Source organism: Salvelinus sp. IW2-2015, linkage group LG4q.1:29 (genome assembly GCF_002910315.2).
Source record: "Salvelinus sp. IW2-2015 linkage group LG4q.1:29, ASM291031v2, whole genome shotgun sequence".
Lineage (NCBI taxonomy): Eukaryota > Metazoa > Chordata > Actinopteri > Salmoniformes > Salmonidae > Salvelinus > Salvelinus sp. IW2-2015.
In genome coordinates, this window is record NC_036842.1 from 18,326,370 (window position 1) to 18,348,699 (window position 22,330).

At 43.7% G+C, this 22,330-nt stretch overlaps 1 protein-coding gene and 1 long non-coding RNA gene across 2 annotated transcripts in view; one reads left to right on the forward strand and one right to left on the reverse strand.

The window, feature by feature from the left end:
* LOC139026834 (uncharacterized) overlaps positions 1-22,330 on the reverse strand; it is a 405,332-nt gene that overhangs the window by 312,664 nt on the left and 70,338 nt on the right. The window lies entirely within an intron of this gene.
* The window catches only part of LOC111961592 (BMP/retinoic acid-inducible neural-specific protein 1-like), a 157,213-nt gene that overhangs the window by 69,084 nt on the left and 65,799 nt on the right, over positions 1-22,330 (forward strand). The window contains exons 3-4 of the mRNA XM_023983986.2: positions 8,153-8,343; positions 14,313-14,482. Coding sequence (XP_023839754.1) covers positions 8,153-8,343; positions 14,313-14,482 — 361 coding nt within the window. The remainder of the gene's footprint in view (positions 1-8,152; positions 8,344-14,312; positions 14,483-22,330) is intronic.

Here is a 22,330-nt window from a genome sequence, read left to right on the forward strand (position 1 = left end):
CTTTGACAACTTGATGAAGTAACGCAACGGGAACGCAACTGCGCGCATCCTTCTTATAGAATTCCAAGGCGCATATTGAAGAACTGTCCACATTTACTTTTCTTCAGCCAACAAGATGAGTAGGCTTAACGAACAGGAAAAGCACTAGCCTTTGTCAATCTACTATCCCACATAGTACAAAAGTTGACCTATTCWATTGGTCAAATTGTCCTTCTGTGCGATAAATAAATATTCCAAACATACTCGGGGAAGTTTTGGGATGCCGTAGATCCCAAATGAATACAACCACTGGCATTACTTTAAAAAAAATTATCAGTGAGGTTGATGCAACAGATAAGAACGTTTAGCTTAAAATGTTCATCAACTATTAGGATATTTCTTCACATTATAAGCACAGCAATGAGCACACGGAAGTAATCTATAAGCACAAATGTTCCAAAATGCAATCAATTAGCAGGAAAACACATGTTCTCAAAAGTGACTGCAAATGTGATTATGCATGTAATGCATTTTTATGGTGAAAATGAACTTCCCGAAACTCACACGCTGCCTATGTGTGCCAGTTAGGCTCTACACAAGTTGTAAAGCAGATTAATGTATTCATTTTAAGAAATTATTTGGCCACTTTAGTTGTGATACAAACCTTGTCAAAACATATAGGCCTATGGGCTAAGCTGCATGAACTGTGTGACTATGATTTGAAAAAGCTGCATGCACTGTAATGACACGCTGGGCATCATTCATAAGTGATAATACATCATTCACAAGTGATAATACATTACATTTACATTTTTAAGTCATTTACAGACGCTCTTATCCAGAGCGACTTACAAATTGGTGCATTCACCTTATGATATCCAGTGGAACAACCACTTTACAATAGTGCATCTAACTCTTTAAGGGGGGGGGGGGGGGTTAGAAGGATTACTTTATCCTATCCTAGGTATTCCTTAAAGAGGTGGGGTTTCAGGTGTCTCCGGAAGGTGGTGATTGACTCCGCTGACCTGGCGTCGTGAGGGAGTTTGTTCCACCATTGGGGTGCCAGAGCAGCGAACAGTTTTGACTGGGCTGAGCGGGAACTGTACTTCCTCAGAGAGTAGGGAGGCGAGCAGGCCAGAGGTGGATGAACGCAGTGCCCTTGTTTGGGTAGGGGCCTGATCAGAGCCTGAAGGTACGGAGGTGCCGTTCCCCTCACAGCTCCGTAGGCAAGCACCATGGTCTTTGAACGGATGCGAGCTTCAACTGGAAGCCAGTGGAGAGAGCGGAGGAACGGCGGGTGACGTGAGAGAACTTGGGAAAGTTGAACACCAGACGGGCTGCGGCGTTCTGGATGAGTGTAGGTTTAATGGCACAGGCAGGGAGCCCAGCCAACAGCGAGTTGCAGTAATCCAAGCGGGAGATGACAAGTGCCTGGATTAGGACCTGCGCCGCTTCCTGCGTGAGCAGGGTCGTACTCTGCGAATGTTGTAGAGCATGAACCTACAGGAACGGGTCACCGCCTTGATGTTAGTGAGAACGACAGGGTGTTGTCCAGGATCACGCCAAGGTTCTTAGCACTCTGGGAGGAGGACACAATGGAGGTTGTCAACCGTGATGGCGAGATCATGGAACGGGCAGTCCTTCCCCGGGAGGAAGAGCAGCTCCGTCTTGCCGAGGTTCAGCTTGAGGTGGTGATCCGTCATCCACACTGATGCTGCCAGACATGCAGAGATGCGATTCACCACCTGGTTATCAGAGGGGGAAAGAGAAGATTAATTTGTGTCGTCTGCATAGCAATGATAGGAGAGACCATGTGAGGATATGACAGAGCCAAGTGACTTGGTGTATAGCGAGAATAGGAGAGGGCTAGAACAGAGCCCTGGGGGACACCAGTGGTGAGAGCACGTGGTGCGGAGACAGATTCTCGCCACGCCACCTGTAGGAGCGACTGTCAGGTAGGACGCAATCCAAGCGTGGGCCCGCCGGGAGATGCCCAGCTCGGAGAGGGTGGAGAGGAGGATCTGATGGTTCACAGTATCAAAGGCAGCCGATAGGTCTAGAAGGATGAGAGCAGAGGAGAGAGAGTTAGCTTTAGCAGTGCGGAGCGCCTCCGTGACACAGAGAAGAGCAGTCTCAGTTGAATGACTAGTCTGAAACCTGACTGATTTGGATCAAGAAGGTCATTCTGAGAGAGATAGCAGGAGAGCTGGCCAAGGACGGCACGTTCAAGAGTTTTGGAAGAGAAAAGAAAGAAGGGATACTGGTCTGTAGTTGTTGACATCGGAGGGATCGAGTGTAGTTTTTTCAGAAGGGGTGCAACTCTCGCTCTCTTGAAGACGGAAGGGACGTAGCCAGCGGTCAAGGATGAGTTGATGAGCGAGGTGAGGTAAGGGAGAAGGTCTCCGGAAATGGTCTGGAGAGAGGAGAGGGGATAGGGTCAAGCGGGCAGGTTGTTGGGCGGCGGCCGTCACAAAGACGCGAGATTTCATCTGGAGAGAGAGGGGAGAAAGAGGTCAAAGCACAGGGTAGGGCAGTGTGAGCAGAACCAGCGGTGTCGTTTGACTTAGCAAACGAGGATCGGATGTCGTCGACCTTCTTTTCAAAATGGTGACGAAGTCATCAGCAGAGAGGGAGGAGGGGGAGGAGGGGAGGAGGATTCAGGAGGGAGGAGAAGGTGGCAAAGAGCTTCCTAGGGTTAGAGGCAGATGCTTGGAATTTAGAGTGGTAGAAATTGGCTTTAACAGCAGAGACAGAAGAGGAGAATGTAGAGAGAGGGAGTGAAAGGATGCCAGGTCCGCAGGGAGGCGAGTTTTCCTCCATTTCCGCTCGGCTGCCCGGACCCTGTTCTGTGAGCTCGCAATGAGTCGTCGAGCCACGGAGCAGGAGGGAGGACCGAGCCGGCCTGGAGGATAGGGGACATAGAGAGTCAAAGGATGCAGAAAGGGAGGAGAGGAGGGTTGAGGAGGCAGAATCAGGAGATAGGTTGAGAAGGTTTGAAGAGATGATAGGATGGAAGAGGAGAGAGTAGCGGGGAGAGAGAGCGAAGGTTGGGACGGCGCGATACCATCCGAGTAGGGGCAGTGTGGGAAGTGTTGGATGAGAGCGAGAGGGAAAAGGATACAAGGTAGTGGTCGGAGACTTGGAGGGAGTTGCAATGAGATTAGTGGAAGAACGCATCTAGTAAAGATGAGGTCAAGCGTATTGCCTGCCTTGTGAGTAGGGGGGAAGGTGAGAGGTGAGGTCAAAAGAGGAGAGGAGTGGAAAGAAGAGAGGCAGAGAGGAATGAGTCAAAGGTAGACGTGGGGAGGTTAAAGTCACCCAGAACTGTGAGAGGTGAGCCATCCTCAGGAAAGGAACTTATCAGGGCGTCAAGCGCCATTGATGAACTCTCCAAGGGAACCTGGAGGGCGATAAATGATAAGGATGTAAGCTTGAAAGGGCTGGTAACTTGACAGCATGGAATTCAAAGGAGGCGATAGACAGATGGGTCAGGGGAGAAAGAGAGAATGTCCACTTGGGAGAGATGAGGATCCCAGTGGCACCACCCCGCTGACCAGAAGCTCTCGGGTGTTGCGAGAACACGTGGGCAGACGAGGAGAGAGCAGTAGGAGAGTAGGCAGTGTTATCAGTGGTAATCCATGTTTCCGTCAGTGCCAAGAAGTCGAGGGACTGGAGGGAAGCATAGGCTGAGATGAACTCTGCCTTGTTGGCCGCAGATCGGCAGTTCCAGAGGCTGCCTGAGACCTGGAACTCCACGTGGGTCGTGCGCGCTGGGACCACCAGGTTAGAGTAGCAGCGGCCACGCGGTGTGAAGCGTTTGTATGGTCTGTGCAGAGAGGAGAGAACAGGGATAGACAGACACATAGTTGACAGGCTACAGAAGAGGCTACGCTAATGCAAAGGAGATTGGAATGACAAGTGGACTACACGATACATGATACATCATTCACAAGTGACAGGATAATGTTAGCAGCCATCAGACTATTCTTAATTTAATCTTGTCTTTACATAAACTAAAGAATATATGTGTGAAATTAGTTTAGATTTAGAATGGACAATTATCATGCACCTGTCTCAGAACAGGATCAGGGGAAAGAAATACATGTCAGCTATGCACTTAAATAGCGAATGGACAACACTTTTCCCTTGGTTAATTTATATTATACTCCTGTTATAAAGCGAAGCAATGTGCTTAATATTAGGACAGTTGAAAAATACATATAGTAGGTCTAGCTGATGAGATCTTCTTATTTTTAATAGAGGTCATCAACACTCTGTTTTCTCATGCAATTGCATAGCCTATGTTGCACAACTTGAGCTCATGGGCTCTCATGAAGTGTTTGATTTGATTTATGATTACATTTTCATTGATATCAGAGTGATTAGAGGGACAATAGAGTGCTGAATACCAGGCAGTTAGCAAGTTTGGTAGCCTACTAATGCCCATCAGCATCATCAGAGCTTGGAGAAGCCTACTGTAGTTACCATGACTAAATGTTCACATGGAATTTGATTGCAGTTATGACTCATGACTGCCGGTGTGGTTCTAATACAGTCCCTGTAACAGCCCTAGTCCCAGGGTCCTTAGCTTAGTTATGAGCTTGGAGGGCACTATGATGTTGAACGCTGAACTGTAGTAAATGTACAGCATTCTCACATAGGTGTTCCTCTTGTCCAAGTGGGAGAAGGCAATGTGGAGTGCAATAGAGATTGCTTGGATTTCTTTCTGTGGATTTGTTTGGGTGGTATACAATTTGGCGTGGGTCCAGGGTGTCTGGGATTATGGTGTTGATGTGAGCCATGACCAGCCTTTCAAAGCATTTCATGGCTACATACGTGAATGCTACGGGTCGATAGTAATTTAGACAGGTTACCTAGGTGTTCTTGGGCACAGGGACTATGGTGATCTGCTTGAAACATGTAGGTATTACAGACTGGGTCAGGGAGAGGTTGAAAATGTCAGCGAAGACACTTGCCAGCTGGTCAGTGCATGCTCTGAGTAGACGTTCTGGTAATCCATTGTGAATGTTAACCTGTTTAAAGGTCTTATTCACATCGGCTATGGAGAGAGCGATCACACAGTTGTCCGGAACAGCTGTTGCTCTCATGCATGGTTCAGTGTTGCTTGCCTCGAAGTGTGCATTAAAGGCATTTACCTTGTTTGGTAGGCTTTCATCACTGGCCAGCTCACAGCTGGGTTTCCCTTTGTAATCCGTGATAGTTTGCAAGCCCTGCCACATCTGACAAGTGTAGTACGACTCAATCTTAGCCGGCGTAGTAGGATTCAATCTTAGTCCTGTATTGCTGATTTGCCTGTTTGATGACTCGCCGGAGGTTGTAGCGGGATTTCTTATAGGCGTCCGGATTAGTGTCCCCTCTCCTTGAAAGCGGCAGCTCTAACCTTTAGCTCAGTGCAAATGTTGCCTGTAATCCATGGTTTCTGGTTGGGATATGTATGTACGGTCACTGTGGGGACGACCTCGTCGATGCACTTGTTAATGAAGTCGGTTAACAATGTGGTAAACTCCTTAATGTCATCGGATGAGTCTCGGAACATAATCCAGGCTGTGCTATCGACACAGTCCTGTAGCTTAGCATCCTCTTTTTTGGACCACTTCCGTATTGAGCGCGTCACTGGTACTTCCTGTTTGAGTTTTTGCGTGTAAGCAGGAATCAGGAGGATAGAGTTRGGGTTAGAGGSAGAGCTTGCTATGCGTTTCTGTGTGTGGAGTAAAGGTTATCTAGGGTTTTTTCTTCTCTAGTTCCACAGATGACATGCTAGTAGAAATTAGGCAAGACGGATTTCAGTTTCGCTGTATTAAAATTACCATCCGCTGAGAGCGCCGCCTCTGGATAAACATGTTCTTGTTTGCTTATGGCCTTATACAGCTTGTTGAGCACCGTCTTCGTGCCACCATTGTTTTTGTAAATAGAAAAATATAGATAAATATTTGTTAAACAGTATGGTCTACAGCTGATCGTGATGTATTCTAACTCAGGCGAGCAGAACCTCAAGACTTCCGTAATATTATAGATTGTTCACCAGCTGTTGTTAACAAAAAGCCTCACCTTTAGCTTATCCGAGGCTGCCGTTCGATCAAGCAAAGAACAATCTGTTAGATCTACAGTATGTTATCTATGTCCTTCTTCAGCCATGACTCCAAGAAACAGGACATTACAGTTCATCAGGTCCCGTTGATAGGATAGTCTCGAACGGAGCTCGTCCAGTTTGTTCTGCAGTGATTGTATGTTCACCAATAGAACGAAGCGTAGATGCAGATTATTTATTCGCTGATGTAATTTCGCCAGGGTGCGTCGGCCTTTATTACTCCGTCTCTTCCTTTTCCAAGTCTCTGGGATTAGTGCTTGGTCCAGGGTGAGCATTATGCCCTGTGCCGCCGACTCGTTGAAGTAGAAATCTTCATCCAAATCGAGGTTAGTAATCGCTGTCCTGATGTCCAGAAGCTCTTCTTGGTCATAGAAAACGATGGCGAAAAGATTATGTACAACCCCCCCAAAARAATTGCTCAATAAAAAACACGCTAAATATTGGTCAGGAGCCTGTAAAACGGCAGCTACTTTGTCTGTGTGTGCATTCGTGCAGGTGTGTGCGCGTGTTTGCATGAGTATGATAGGGTAGATGGGACAAAAATCCCTGCTTCACAATTGAATTAACGAGCAGTGGTGTCTCCCAAACTAATGCAATCTCTTATAAAATCCTTTTACATTGCCGAAGGATCTAACCTGTTGAATGAGATTTACGAACCTGTCTGAATACCAAGGTGTCAAAATTGTAAGTGGATACTGTACCTAGCCTACCTCTTCAAGCTGCGAAGTGACGTCTTTATTGTAACATTGTCCTTCTTCCCCCCATTCAAAGTGTAACAATTGTTTGGCGGGCCTGTGTTGCTAAACATGCAAACTACAAGCTGTCTCATGGAAATTAAAAGGACAACTGGTCTGCCAGGGGGATTATTTCAGACAAAGAATACTAATCAAAGAATTATAGCTGGATGGATATTTATATTTGAGATGCCCCTAATCCTACTCCGTCAAACACATATGGTAAAGGCTGATTATGTAATAGCTATGCTGTTGTTAAAATTAATATCTGGGAAATAATTCTGAATAACACCTGGATTACTTTGCAATGTAATAGTTGTAGAATGCTATGCTTTTCTTATTTGTGGAATCACGTAGCTCTTTCAGTTGTTTCCCCAGCCATGCCCTGGGGTAATGATGGACCAGCATTCCCATTGCAGTTATTGGACCATACAATTTACACAATAGGGACAGAATTATTTGTTTTGTAATTGGATGTCTATAGTAGACATTTTAGTGTAATTCAAATGTCTATGGGAATATTGGTCTATGATTGTGATTCAATTAGAGATCAGGAGTTTTGCCTGATTGCAGGACCCAGATCTGGCCCGTGGCAAAAGCGGTTTGGTTTAATGCTGATCATTCACACAATCAGGACCTACAGAGAATCATAGATAGCCCACAGCCATGCTTGGCGTTTGCCCTGATTAGATAACATGGTGACTCAATGGCGTGAGATGATGTTCACTGGCAGTTCGAGCAGAGAACTGGTAGCCAGCTGGGGCGGCAGGTAGCCTAGTGGTTAGAGTGTTGGGCCAGTAACCGAAAGGTTGCTGGATCAAATACCCGAGCTGACAAGGTAAAAACCTGTTTGTTGTTCWGCCCCTGAACAAGACAGTTATCCCACTGTTCCCTGGTAGGCTGTCATTGTAATAAGAATTTGTTCTTAACTGACTTGCCTAGTTAAATAAAGGTTACATAAAAAAAAAATGCTATTTACATGGTGCCATGTGCTGCTAGTATTTTTTATCTTACTTAGGGATGGCGATACATCTTCCCTTTCAATAAGAATCTGATCACAATTGACTTACACTCTTGTCTTAACATTGCCAGTAGCTATTGTGAACAGTAACTGCCATTTTAGACATTAGTCAATTATGGCATTGATGATATTATGTCAACTGGGAAGATGCTTGCTATAGCGGGTGCTAATTGTAAAATGACCTTCAATTTTGCTTATCTACTTATCTTGTCCCCAGTGCGGTTTGTTGCTGTTGCATAAATGGTTGTCGTAATACCATTGATGAATATCTAAAGACATAAGCATTTACCTATGCTGTTTTCCTTGTAGGGAGTTTGCGCGTTGGAAGGTGAGGAACACAGCCATCGAGAGGAGGGACCTGATCCGGAACCCCGTGCCACTTATGCCGGACTTCCAGCGCAGTGTCCGGTTGCTAGGGCGACGACCCTCCACTCAGCAGTTCATTGACACCATCATCAAGAAGTATGGAACCCACATCCTCATATCCGCCACCTTGGGAGGTAAGAAAGTATATATCTTCTTCTACTTTATTAAGACACCCTTGGTGAGCCACAACAATGGCTTGTGGGACGCATTTGGCTCCGGGCTGCCAGGTGATGACTCCTGATTGTAGTTGGTTCAACCAAATTGTTTCCCCATGACCTTATTTAGGGAAAGTGCTGTTAATGTCCATGACACTTTTTTGATGGCTTATTGATAGGGAATTGATGGGGAATACATGAAGATGAGATATCAATGGGTAAATTGGTGGTTTTGACTGTCAAATGAGCTTGCCATAATTGAATGGCTACCCCCTCTAAAAGCTGCACTTCCTCTCATGGTTCTGTCCTGTTAAGATAACATTTGACGTAGTTGTATCTCATTAGACGTAGTTTTATCTCATTAAACATTAGTATATCAAACTGTCACTGAGGAGCTCATCCTATAGAAAGCTACCCTTTCTGTATAAATCTAAGACTTCACTTGAATGTCAAACAGTCTGTTTAATAATTTAGTTAAGGCAAGGGTGGGGGATTTCATTGGCAGAGGTTTAGAGTTGCAATATCAATTACAAGCCTGCAAGGTGATTCGCACTAACACACTAATTATGGAATTCTGCAATGTGATATTGAAGCAAATATGATACTAAGGTAAAGTATTAATACGTTCAAAATAAAAACCATTCCCAGCAGGATGATTCACTGCTGCCACAAATGCACATGTGATTAAAGGTTGATGATAGATGAGGGGAATATTGACACACAGAACTGATTGCAATTTTGCAGGTTACAATTATTTTTTCTCTGTTCGCTGTTTTCTTTCTCTTACGGTTTCTTCTCTCTCTTACTCTTTATTTATTTATCTCTCTCTCTCACACACTCTCTTTTATCACCAGATCATCTTTAACCTTGAAGGCATTTCAGAGCGTTATCGCCTAGAAGTCACTCATCTCAATCTCTGGGTTGCATATTAATAAAGAACACCATTATGTGAGCTGATAAACCCAGAAAACAGGAATGTACTGAAAGCTGTCCTGAAGGCCCAGAGCTATTACATCTGAAGTGATAAGGAATACAGAAAAGACTATGTTCTCTTCGCCAGACTCACTTTATGAGCTAAAAGGAGTGTGTATGTCTGTGTGTGTCCATGCGTGTATGCGGATATAGCATGTGTATGTTTGCTTGCACATCTGTCTTTTACTCTGCATATGTTTTGGTTCATAGGTATGCAGACACTATTGGACAGTGTACATTTTGCCATTGTGCAGTATAATAATAGAATGTAATATATCCTGTAAGATATACAGTAACCCACACACAGGTAACATTAACTCCTCAGTATAGTACCTATGTCTAGCAATTCCATTGCTTTTAAGCACCAGTAGGCACTGGTGCTTAAATGATATACAGGTAAATCGATACCTTCCCTTCATGTATTGCTTTTATATATCCATCATCTTGTATTATTTCATTACAGTAGCCAATAAAATTGTGCCCCTGTTTGGCAATATTGTAAATCCATAAAAATGGCAAAACGTCATTGACCATAGACTGAGACAGAGCTTTAGAATGCTAAAGGCTCAGCCATAGGTATGAATCAATTTAGTCATTATTGAGGCCCATCGTCAAAGAGCTGCCCCAGTAAAATGTGAGACAATGTATTTCTTATAAAAAAATTCACCCACAAGTATCAAATCTAGCTGAGCCTGCTGGGCCTGACTTCACTGGTGCAAGAGCAGTAAAGTAACATATTTATGTACAGTAGACCTACTTCAGTATTATCAGYAGAGGGGCAAAGCTATAGCGATAGAGAGTTAATGTAGTATCATTATCCTTATGCAGTAGGCCAAGGGTGTCTGTATAACCTTCCTTCACCCGGGGAAAAGCAGGGAGAGCAGGGAGAGAATGCTGCTGGTCCAACCAGGCATGAGACATGGGCCTGAATGCCGCCCCCGGTCACAGCCATCACAAGCTAAGTGACCAATCCCAATGCATCGCCAAGGGCCAAATAACCAATCACGATGCAGGGAGTTGTGAATATATGTGACATGTTCTTGAATGAGTTCCAGATAACTTGGCTTATATGCTCTTTGAACGTTAAGGAGAGGAAACATTTGCTGTTTATGCTGTTCAAATGACCTTTATGTTGTTTTAACTAACAGGCGTCAGTCATTGTTTGTTGCTGTGTAAAGGATCAGGGCTTTCTGCTGGGGTGTTCACTTCTTCCCCTGCGGTGCCAGGATGTTCACTACTAAAGGTCATTCCCTCGGTGTGAAAGCAATCCACTCACTTATGCCCGTATCCTTTTCAACCTTTATAAACACATCATCTGGAGTTATTAAGGGAACATAGACTGTTTTTAGTGAAATGTGGATGCATAAATGGCAGTAATAGTCACTTTAGATCTAACTTACATTTGACATTTTAGTCATTTTGTAGACACTCTTATCCAGAACGACTTACATTAGTGCATTCATCTTAAGATAGTTAGGTGGGACAACAACATATCACAATCGTAGGAAGGACTATTTCCCTCAACAAAGTAGAATTATGATTACAGTGAATTTAATGGAGATGGCTTGGAAACTTCAGTACTTTAATACTTGGTGCCTAACTAGCAACTGATGGACAACAAAGTGTGCATACAGTGCCTTGCAAAAGTATTCATCCCCCTTGGCGTTTTTCCTATTTTGTTGCATTACAACCTGTAATTTAAGTAGATTTTTATTTGGATTTCATGTAATGGACATACACAAAATAGTCCAAATTGATGGTGTGAAATGAGAAAATTGACTTATTTAAAGAAATTAAATAAAAAATAAAAAACTGAAAAGTTGTGCGTGCATATACATTCACCCCCTTGCTATGAAGCCCCTAAATAAGATCTAGTGCAACCAATTACCTTCAGAAGTCACATAATTAGTTAAATAAAGTCCACCTGTGTGCAATCTAAGTGTCACATGATCTGTCACATGATCTCAGTATATATACACCTGTTCTGAAAGGCCCCAGTGTCTGCAACACCGCTAAGCAAAGGGGCACCATCAAGCAAGCGGCACCATGGAGACCAAGGAGCTCTCCAAACAGGTCAGGGACAAAGTAGTGGAGAAGTACATATCAGTGTTGGGTTATAAATGATATCTGAAGTTTTGAACATCACACAGAGCACCATTAAATCCAGTATAAAAAAATTGAAAGAATATGGCACCACAACAAACCTGCCAAGAGAGGGCCGCCCACCAAAACTCACAGACCAGSCAAGGAGGGCATTAATCAGAGAGGCAACAAAAAGACCAAAGATAACCCTGAAGGAGCTGAAAAGCTCCACAGCGGAGATTGYAGTATCTGTCAATAGGACCACTTTAAGCCGTACACTCCACAGAGCTGGGCTTTACGGAACAGTGACCAGAAATAGCCATTGCTTAAAGAAAAAAAAATAACAAGATACGTTTGGTGTTTGCTAAAAGGCATGTGAGAGACTCCCCAAACATATGGAAGAAGGTACTCTGGTCAGATGAGACWAAAATTTAGTTTTTTGGCCGTCAAGGAAAACGCTATGTCTGGTGCAAACCCATCACCTCTKGTCACCCCGAGAACAACATCCCCACAGTGAAGCATGGTGGTGGCAGCATAATGCGGTGGGGATGTTTTTCATCGGCAGGGACTGAGAAACTGGTCAGAATGGAATGAATGATGGATGGCGCTAGATACAGGGAAATTCTTGAGGGAAACCTGTTTCAGTCTTCCGGAGATTTGAGACTAGGACGGAGGTTCACATTCCAGCAGGACAATGACCCTAAGCATACTGCTAAAGCAACACTTGAGTGGTTTAAGGGGAAACATTTAAATGTCTTAGAATGGCCAAGTCAAAGCCCAGACCACAATCCTATTGAGAATCTGTGGTATGACTTAAAGATTGCTGTACACCAGCGGAACCCGTCCAACTTGAAGGAGCTTGAGAAGATTTGCCTTGAAGAATGGGCAAAAATCTCAGTGGCTAGATGTGCCAAGCTTATAGAGACATACCCCAAGAGACTTGCAGCTGTAATTGCTGCAAAAGGTGGCTCTACAAAGTATTGACTTTGGGGGGATGAATAYMTAAGCACGCTCAAGTTTTCATTTTTTTTGGTCTTATTTCTTGTTTGTTTCACAATAAAAAAATATTTTGCATCTTCAAAGTGGTAGGCATGTTGTSTAAATCAAATGATACAATGTAACGTCCTGACCAGGGCGGATGGTGCCAGCCCTGCTCTCAAGACCTCCAGTGCGCCTTCACGGTCCGGTCTGTCCAGTACCACCAGTGCCTACACCACGCACCAGGTTTCCAGTGCGTCTCCAGAGCCCTGTTCCTCCTCCACGCACTCTCCCTGCGGTGCGTGTCTCCAGCCCGGTACCACCAGTTCCGGTACGATGACAGGCAAATAGTGCGCGCTCGAGATTCCAGTGTTGCCCTGTTTCCTGCTCCCTGACATAGCCTTGAGGTGCGTTGTCTCAGTCCGGTACCACCAGTTCCGGACCACGCACCAGGCCTACTGTGCGCCTCAGCAGGTCAGAGTCGGTCCAGCAGCCAATCTGAGCCATCTCTGCCCAGGCCATCTGAGCCATCCGTCTGCCCAGCGCCATCTGAGCCTCCGTCTGCCCAGCGCCATCTGAGCCATCCTCTGCCCCGAGCCATTAGAGCCGCCGTCTGTCCCGAGCCGTCAGAGCCGTCCGTCAGTCAGGAGCGTGGCGTCGTCAGCAGACGCCAGAGCGCTAGCAGTCGCGCTGCACAGAGCCGCCAGCCAGTCAGGAGCGCCAGAGCCGCAGCCAGTCAGGAGCTGCCGAGCCGTCAGCCAGTCAGGAGCTGCCAGAGCGCCAGCAGTCAGGAGCTGCCAGAGCGCCAGCCAGTCAGGAGCTGCCAGAGCCGCAGCCAGTCAGGAGTGCCAGGCGCCTCGAGTAGAGCCGCGCCAGCAGTATGAGCCAGCCCTCCAGTCATGAGAGCTGCCTTCAGTCATGAGCTGCCTTCAGTCAGTATGAGCTGCGCCTCCAGTCATGAGCTGCCTTCCAGTCATGAGCTGCCTTCCAGTCATGAGCTGCCTTAGTCATGAGCTACCCCTCAGTCATGAGCTTGCCCTTCAGTCCAGAGCTTCTCGTGTCCGGAGCTGCCCTTCAGTCCGGGAGCTCCTTCTGTCCTGAGCTACTCTCTGTCCTGAGCTACCTCTCTGTCCTGAGCTACTCTGTCCTGAGCTACCCTCGTCCTGAGCTGTCTCCTCTATCTAGGGGGGACCTTTGTGAAGGTTCATAGACCAGGCGGTCGGGTCGAGGGTCGCCACTCAAAGGACGCTAAGGAGGGGGACAAAGACAATGGTGGAGTGGTGTCCTCGTCCTGCGCCGGAGCCGCCACCGCGGACAGATGCCCACCCAGACCCTCCTCTCTGAGTTTTAGGGGTGCGTTCGGAGTCCGCACTCAGGAGGGGGGTACTGTCAGATCCTGACCAGAGTTCTTATGTGTTTTGCTTGTTTAGTGTTGGTCAGGACGTGAGCTGGGTGGGAATTCTATGTTGTGTGTCTAGTTCGTCTGTTTCTGTGTCAGCTAAATATGGTGTCTCAATAGAGGGCAGCTGTCAATCGTTGTCCCTGATTGAGAATCATATATAGGTGGCTTGTTTTGTGTTGGGGATTGTGGGTGGTTGTTTCCTGTCTCTGTGTTTGTGTTCTGCACCAGATAGGACTGTCTCGGTTTTCACGTTTGTTGTTTTGTATTGTTGTAAGTGTTCACAGTTCGTTAAATTAAACATGTTGAACACTAACTGCGCTGCATTTTGGTCCTCTCCTTCATCCCAGGAAGAAAGCCGTTACATACAAAGCCCCAAAAAATCTATTTTAATTCCAGGTTGTAAAGTAATAAAACAGGAAAGGGGTAGTGAGGAAAAGAGGAAAAGAGTAAGTCAACAATGGTATCCTATTTTACTGTATCATAATACAAGTCCCATTTCCTGTCTTCCTTGTAGGCGAGGAGGCGTTGACCATGTACATGGCCAAGAACAAGCTGGACAGAAAGCTGGTCAACGCCACTCAGAATGTGGAGGCCCTGCACCAGCTGGCATCCTCCTACTTCATCGACCGAGATGGCACCATGCGGAAACTSCATGAGATCCAGATCTCCACCAATGCCATCAAGGTATGCCATCTATACACACAAAAAAACTGTATTTAAATATGTTCAAATGTTTCCCTCAGGATATGGATATAAAAGGAATGTGTTTAAAAAGTGGGATAATGTCAGCAACAACATTTTGCTGCTCCCACAAGTGATCTTTATTAACAAGGTTTTTTAACAAGACCAACATGATCTTATTCAGGTACACACACACACCTCTGGCCTCCTCCAGCCCCCTCCTAGCCCCCTGGAGAGAGTGTCTTGTCATCTTTTTGTTGTCCTAAGTGACGGGCGGATGAAGAGGTTCTGGCAGACAGGACTCTGGGTAGCAGGAAGTCAAGCATGACAAAATTAAACAGAATTGACAATGGCTGCTGAGTCAGGGCCGGGCGAGAAGTCGATGAGGGAAGAAGCACACACAGCACATTCTCAACGGAATAAGTATAGKCACTGTAACCAGCCACACTCCTGGAGCCAGAGAAGACCTGTCCTGACTGTCTTCTTGACTGACAAACCTGCACTATCTCTTAGTGGTACCGATATTGGACTGTGTATGTGGGAGATATTGGAGCATTAGGACATTTGTGTGTGTGTCCATTTGTGTGCGTGTGCTTGTGTGCATGTGCGCGTGCGTGCGCGTGCGTCTGAATGTGTCTGTCCTCAATTATCAGACATCAAAGAATGTGCCCACTCAAAGCCAAGTATTGTTATTTAATCATTTAATCTGTCTCACACTACAATTACATTCATCATATATCATGATTGGACTGTGTCAACTGAGGGCAAATGTAGCTTATTTAGTGAGGCAGAAAATGTATAAAATCAAGAAACACTTTCATCACATTCATTTCATCCAATATATTCCAATATGTTGATATTATTTTCCACTTAAGTGGAAGGAACAATTGGTCCTTCAGGCGTTTGATAACTTCTTATGGCTGAAGGGGCAGTATTGAGTAGCTTGGATGAAAGGTGCCCATTTCAAACGGCCTGCTCCTCAGTCATAGTTCCTAATATTTGCATATTATTATTAGTATTGGATAGAAAACACTCTAAAGTTTCTAAAACTGTTTGAATTATGTCTGTGAGATTAACAGAACTCATATTGGAGGTGAAATCAAAACAGGAAGTCAGAAATCTGAGCTTGTCTGTATTCACCAGAGTCCCTTAAGAAATCACAATTAGGTATGAATGAATGTTGCACTGCCATAGGTTTCCACTAGATGTCAGCAATTAAAGAAATCCCAATGAGACTTCTAGATGTTGTGGGAGAGAATGAGAGCAGAATCAGTCAGGGTTCCATCAAGCAGCCATGTCCTGATCATGCCTTTTCTTCATGCAAGGCACTGACGTTCCATTGCTCACGCAGACAAGAAGGATACTCCGGTTGGAACTTTATTGAAGCTATATGTTAAAAACATCCTAATGATTGATTCAGTACTTAGTTTGAAATGTTTCTTCGACCGTAATATCACATTTTGACAGTGGTGGCCGTCAGGGCCAGCAAGGCCTTCTCTGCTGGCCTAAACATCATCAGAACATAATTTTTTTTTAATATATATTTCCCACAAATATGTATTAAATTATCCCCAGAGTAAGAGTTATACTCTTCATTTCATAGCTTTCCTCTTGGTTCACTGCTTCCAGCCCCAGGTTGAGATTTGGAGGGCTGGTCTTTATGTTAGATCTTTATCCAATCATATTCAGCCATCATGTGTTGCCAGGGGTCTAAAATCTGCCCTCAGGCCTTCAGAATCAACATTCGGGCGCTTGTAGCTTAAAGTGAATGGAAATGAAAATTTAGTGTCAACCAATCAGCTTTAGAGGTGGCTATTGTACCCCTGCTGGCTGGCTCCAGTGTTACACAGGAGCCAGCTAGCAGCGTAGTGCGTGCACGTCTTTTGATTGGATTACCAATATTGAGAGGCAGGTCCTATGGCAGTCTATGCAGAACTTCAGAACTAGAAACTGAATTTGAAAACAAATTAATTCGCGTACTACTAAACTGTTTTTTCAATCCACAATGGCGGAAGGAGGAGAAGATATCGATTTGGTCGAGGATATAATTAAACGCCATTCTCAAGACGAACTTTTCAAGAAAAGTTAGACATTGTAAGGAGAGGTCGCCCGACGCCGACGCTCACAAAGCGCTAGTCAGGCGGGAAAGGGTTCGTTCGCCACTTTCAAAGTTCCAACTCACGAGCGCTATCAATGGCTCACAGGCTCCGAGAAGCACTGCAACTGTACTGCTGGGAATGCCTATTATTTGCACGTGATTGATTTGGTGTTTGAGCCACACTGCTTTGCAAACTTGAGTTGTCTAACCAAGGCAGCAACGAGACACCAAAGTACGGCTGGGCACTTCAAAGCAATGGTCTTTTGAAAACTTTTGGGGACACCCGATGGATCTACAGCTCAACGAACAAGCGTGCAGGGCAACGGAGCTGACAATGAAAAGTGAAGAAAAATAGGGAAATATTGAAAAGACTCATTGATGTGTCATGTTTTTGGGTAAACAGGAACTTTCTTTTAGGGACACGATGAAAGTGCTGACTCCACAAACAAAGGGAACTACGTGGAGCTTCTTTTTTTCTTTCTGAAAGCAACACAGATTTACAATACCACCTGTCCACTAACAAAGTGTTCATTGGACGTCAGCAAAATACAAATGACCTAATTTATGCTATTGCTGAAGTGATGGGAGAAGAGATCAAAATGGAGATAAAAAAGCTCCCTTTGTTGCTGTTATGTGGACGAGACAACAGATGTGGGAAATGCAGCACAGCTCTCACTCGTCCTGCGTATTGTGACGGACACAGGAGTCAAGGAGCGATTTATCCGATTTGAAGATGTGACAAGCGGCAAGCGAGCTGATGATTGCCGCTCTTATTTTCCGTTTCTTGGAGGAAAATTAATGTAGCTGGATAAAGTTGTGGCAGAGTGTTTTGATGGCGCAGCAGTCATGGCATCTGGACTCAATGGGTGCAGGCTAAAGTTAAGGAGAGGGCACCGATGGCCTTATTCATTCACTGTATGCACATCGACTAAATTTAGTACTGACTCAAAGGGCCTCAAAGCTTAAAGAATGCAAGGTCTTCTTTGCCAACCTCAATGGCCTTGCAGCATTTTCTCACGATCCCTAAGCGCACGCAACTGCTGGATGACATCTGCAAGCGTCGTCTTCCTAAGGTTGCACCAACAGGTGGCAATATACATCTAGATTGGTCAATGCAGTCCTTGAAAATAGAGTTGCCCTAAAGGAGCTGTTTAACCACTTACTGGAACATCATGAGACCAAGACGGGGATACTGTGCTTATGCTGATGGATTTAATGCACGTTTGGATGATTTTGAGTTTTGTTTTTTGCTTGAAACATTCAATGGGATTTTTAATTATTCGGATGTGCTTTTGGAATTCTACAGAAACAAACTTTGGATGTACAATTCTGCATGACAAGGGTGAACAGGTTTTTGACACAATTGAGCGAGAGAGGTGCAGGTTCAGTCAAATCATATGATGACACAGCGCGCATCTCAAGTTCACCCAGCGCACGCAGAGGCCAGCACAAGGAGACCCTCGCACATACTATCAACAACTCCACAGGCAATATCTGGACAACATTCTTTGCCAGATACGAAACAGGTTTCAAGACCACGAACAATTAATGTTTCTCTCCTCCTGGACCCCCGGCACTTTCACACCTACCGGAAAAAATCCCGCAAACAGCCTTCTCCAGCTTAACGAGAGTCACGGAACACTGTCTGACCTATCCAAGCTAAAAACAGAACTGACTGTAATGTATGCTATGACTGATTTTGAAGGGAAAAGTCCTCTGATCTCCTTGATTTCCTTAAGCAGAAAAATCTGAATGAGGACATGGGGCAACTTTACACATTGGCATGTGTGACAGTGACTATCCTGTGTCCACGGCTTCTGCGAGCGAGTATTCCAGAAATGCTCACGACAGACTCGGCTTTCAGCATTAGCCCCATGTCGATGAAAAGGACTTATTGGTGGAACTAAAACGCACAGATAGACTGTACAACAGAGTCATTGAAGTCTCTTTGAGGAAAGAAAGGAGGAAGGATTTTTGTTCAAATAATCAGTCTTTGGTGAGTAGGCATACAATGCATGTTTTTTTATTAAATGTGATTATGTTTCCATTTTATTTCGTAATATAAATAACCTATATATTAACAAAATAAAATGGCAAATAGCCTATGTTGCAAATTATTTGTTTCTTTCTTTTATTTCAGTGAATATTGTGTCTTATTCATCACGGTGAAACTGCTTTGGGTGCGACAATGCGCTGTTTAGTGAACACACTGATTTATTTTTGGGACTTAAAGCTCAAAGTTTGTGGACCAGAAATGGATAGAGAAAATATTAATATAACTCTGTTGCACTCGACTATGTTCTTGCCTATTAGTTGAACTGTACTGTATTGTACTCTTCCCCTGCAATTCTCTGAATAAAAATGTCAATTCAAGGTGACGCAACGCCTTGTTATTACTGCGTTTCTGTCTAAATGTATAGTGTCTAGAGCCATGGCATCATAATGATGGTAATAAGAGGTGGATTAATTCTAGTGGACTGTGTAGACCTCACTGAAGGCCCAGGCCCCAGGCCCACGGCACGCCACTGCATTTTGAAGTTTTTGTCCGATATAACGCTGACCAGAATTAGCGTTTGGATATGTAAACCAGACGCGCTAACAAAAAGAAGGTATTTGGACATAAATAAAGATTTTTTCGAACAAACAAACATTTATTGTGGACCTGGATTCCTGGTGTGCAATCTGATCTAGAACATCAAGGTAATGGAATATTTATCATGTATTTTATTGTTTATAGTGACGCCATCTTTGCAGCTGTGTATGCTACCATTGAGCGCCGTCCAGATTATAGCATGCGATTATTTTTCCGTAAAGTTTTTTTGAAATCTGACATACCGTTGCATTAAGGAGAGGTATATCTATAATTCATGTGTATAACTTGTATTATCATCTATATTTATGATGAGTATTCATGTTGAAACGATGGGCTATGCAAAGTCACTTGATGTTTTTGCATTTAGTGAATCTTGTAGCCTCAATGTAACTCATTTTTTTGATTAAATATGAATTTAATCAAACAAAACATGCATGTATTGTGTAACATGAAGTCCTATGAGTGTCTTCTGATGAAAATAATCGAAGTTAGTGATTCATTTTATCTCTATTCTGGTTTTTGTGAAGCTATCTTTAGCTGGGAAAAATAGGCAGTGATATTTTTGGTTTTTGGTGACCTAACATAATCGTTTGTAGTGCTTTCGCTGAAAAGCCTATTTGAAATAGGCACATTGTGGGATTAACTTCTAATTGGTCCCAATCCCGGATCCGGGAGCACCCCCATCAGTAAAAAAGCTGACTAGCATAGCTAGCATAGCGTCACAAGTAAATACTAGCATCTAAATTCTCATTAAATCACAAGTCCAAGACACCAGATGAAAGATACACATCTTGTGAATCCAGCCATCATTTCTGATTTTTAAAATGTTTTACAGGAAGACACAATATGTAAATCTATTAGCTAACCACGATAGCAAAAGACACAACTTTTTCCCACCATTTTTTTCCTGCATAGGTAGCTATCACAATTTCGACCAATAAAGATATAATAGCCACTAACCAAGAAACAACTTCATCGATTGACAGTCTGATAACATATTTATTGTATAGCATATGTTTTGTTAGAAAAATGTGCATTTCAGGTATAAATCACAGTTTCTACATTGCAGCTGCAATCTGAAATAGTGCCGAGGCAGCCAGAATAATTACAAGAGACCAACGTCAAATACCTAAATACTCATCATAAAACTTTTCTGAAAAATCACACGCGTTACAGCAAGTGAAAGACCAACATTCTTGTGAATCCAGCCAATGTTTCAGATTTTTTAAGTGTTTTACAGCGAAAACACAATATAGCATTATATTAGCTACCACAATAGCCAGAAAACACAAGCCTGTACAGCAGCAGAAGGTTACGATCCTAACAAACCAGCAAAAGATATATATATTTTTGACTAACCTTCATATACTTCATCAGATGACAGTCCTGTAACATCAATTACACAATGCATATAGGATTTTTTCGAAAATGTGCATATTTAGTGGCACAAATCGTGGTTATACAATGTGATTATGAGCAACATTTCAGGCAATCTGGCGGCGCCATCTTGGGAAGGCACCTAATCTAATCGATAAACTAATCGTAACATCAATAAAAATACAGGTTGGACAGCAAATGAAAGATGCATTAGTTCTTAATGCAACCGCTGTGTTAGATTTTTTAAATTAACGTTACTCGACATACAGCGGGCGTTACAGCGAGACCATGCCGAAATTAATGGCGGACTAATCATTTTACATTCTTCCACAGAAATACGAATTAACATCATAAATAGCTCTTACCTTTTGATGAATGACCTTTTGGAAAATTGCTCCAACTCGAGGTCTGTTTAACTTCAACAGATTTATAAATTCAAACGGTTTTAGAAACTAGAGAGTGTTTTCTATCCAATAGTAATAATAATATGCATATTGTACGAGCAAGAATTGAGTACGAGGRAGTTTAATTTGGGAACGAAATTCCTACAAKGTGTAAACAGCACCCCCTATTGAGAAAACAAGATTACCTTTAAAATGATATAAGACACATGAATGTCTGAGGAATTTTAATTATGAGATTTCTGGTTTTTGAATTTGGAGCCCTGCACTTGGACTGGCTGTTGTCATATCGGTCCCGTTACCGGGACTGCAGCCATAAGAAGTTTGATAAGAAACACTCCATATTATATACCTAAAATAAACCACATGAAGACAATAGAAAATAACAAAAAGAGTGTATTACAGGAAAGAGAAAAACAGACAGAATTTAAGAGGACAACAGTATCACAGAAATCCATTTGCATTGATTCCCAAAAGTAAACCGTGACAAAATAAAAAAAATCTGTTTTAACAGAAAAATATATAAAATCAGCAAAAAAAGAAATGTCCTCTCACTGTCAACTGCATTAAGTACTGCAGTGCATCTCCTCCTCATGGACTGCACCAGATTTGCCAGTTCTTGCTGTGAGATATTACCCCACTCTTCCACCAAGGCACCTGCAAGTTCCTGGACATTTCTGGGGGGAATGGCCCTAGCCCTCACCCTCCGATCCAACAGGTGCCAGACGTGCTCAATGGGAATGAGATCTGGGCTCTTCGCTGGCCATGGCAGAACACTGACATTCCTGTCTTGCAGGAAATCACGCTCAGAACGAGCAGTATGGCTGGTGGCATTGTCAAGCTGGAGGGTCATGTCAGGATGGGCCTGAAGGAAGAGTACCACATGAGGGAGGAGGATATCCTGTTATGGCTGCAGCCAGACGTCATCCCGACGCCGGTACACCTATGACAACATCCAGCTCAAGTGCACGGCGCGAAATTCAAAATCTATTTTTTTTTAATATTTAACTTTCACACATTAACAAGTCCAATACAGCATTTGAAAGATAAACATCTTGTCAATCCAATCCTGTAGATCCACTTTAATGTTTTACAGAGAAAACACCACATATATTTATGTTAGCTCACCACCAAATAAAAAAGGAGGACAGACATTTTTCACAGCACAAGTAGGATGCAAGTAGCATGCACAAGCCAACCTAACTAACCTAGAACCAACCTAAATAACCTAGAAAAAACTACCTCAGATGACAGTCCTATAACATGTTACACAATAAATCTATGTTTTGTTCGAAAAATGTGCATATTTTAGCTATAAATCAGTTTTACATTACTGCTACCATCATAGCCACCATCACAGCTACAGTCAGAAATCGCACGGG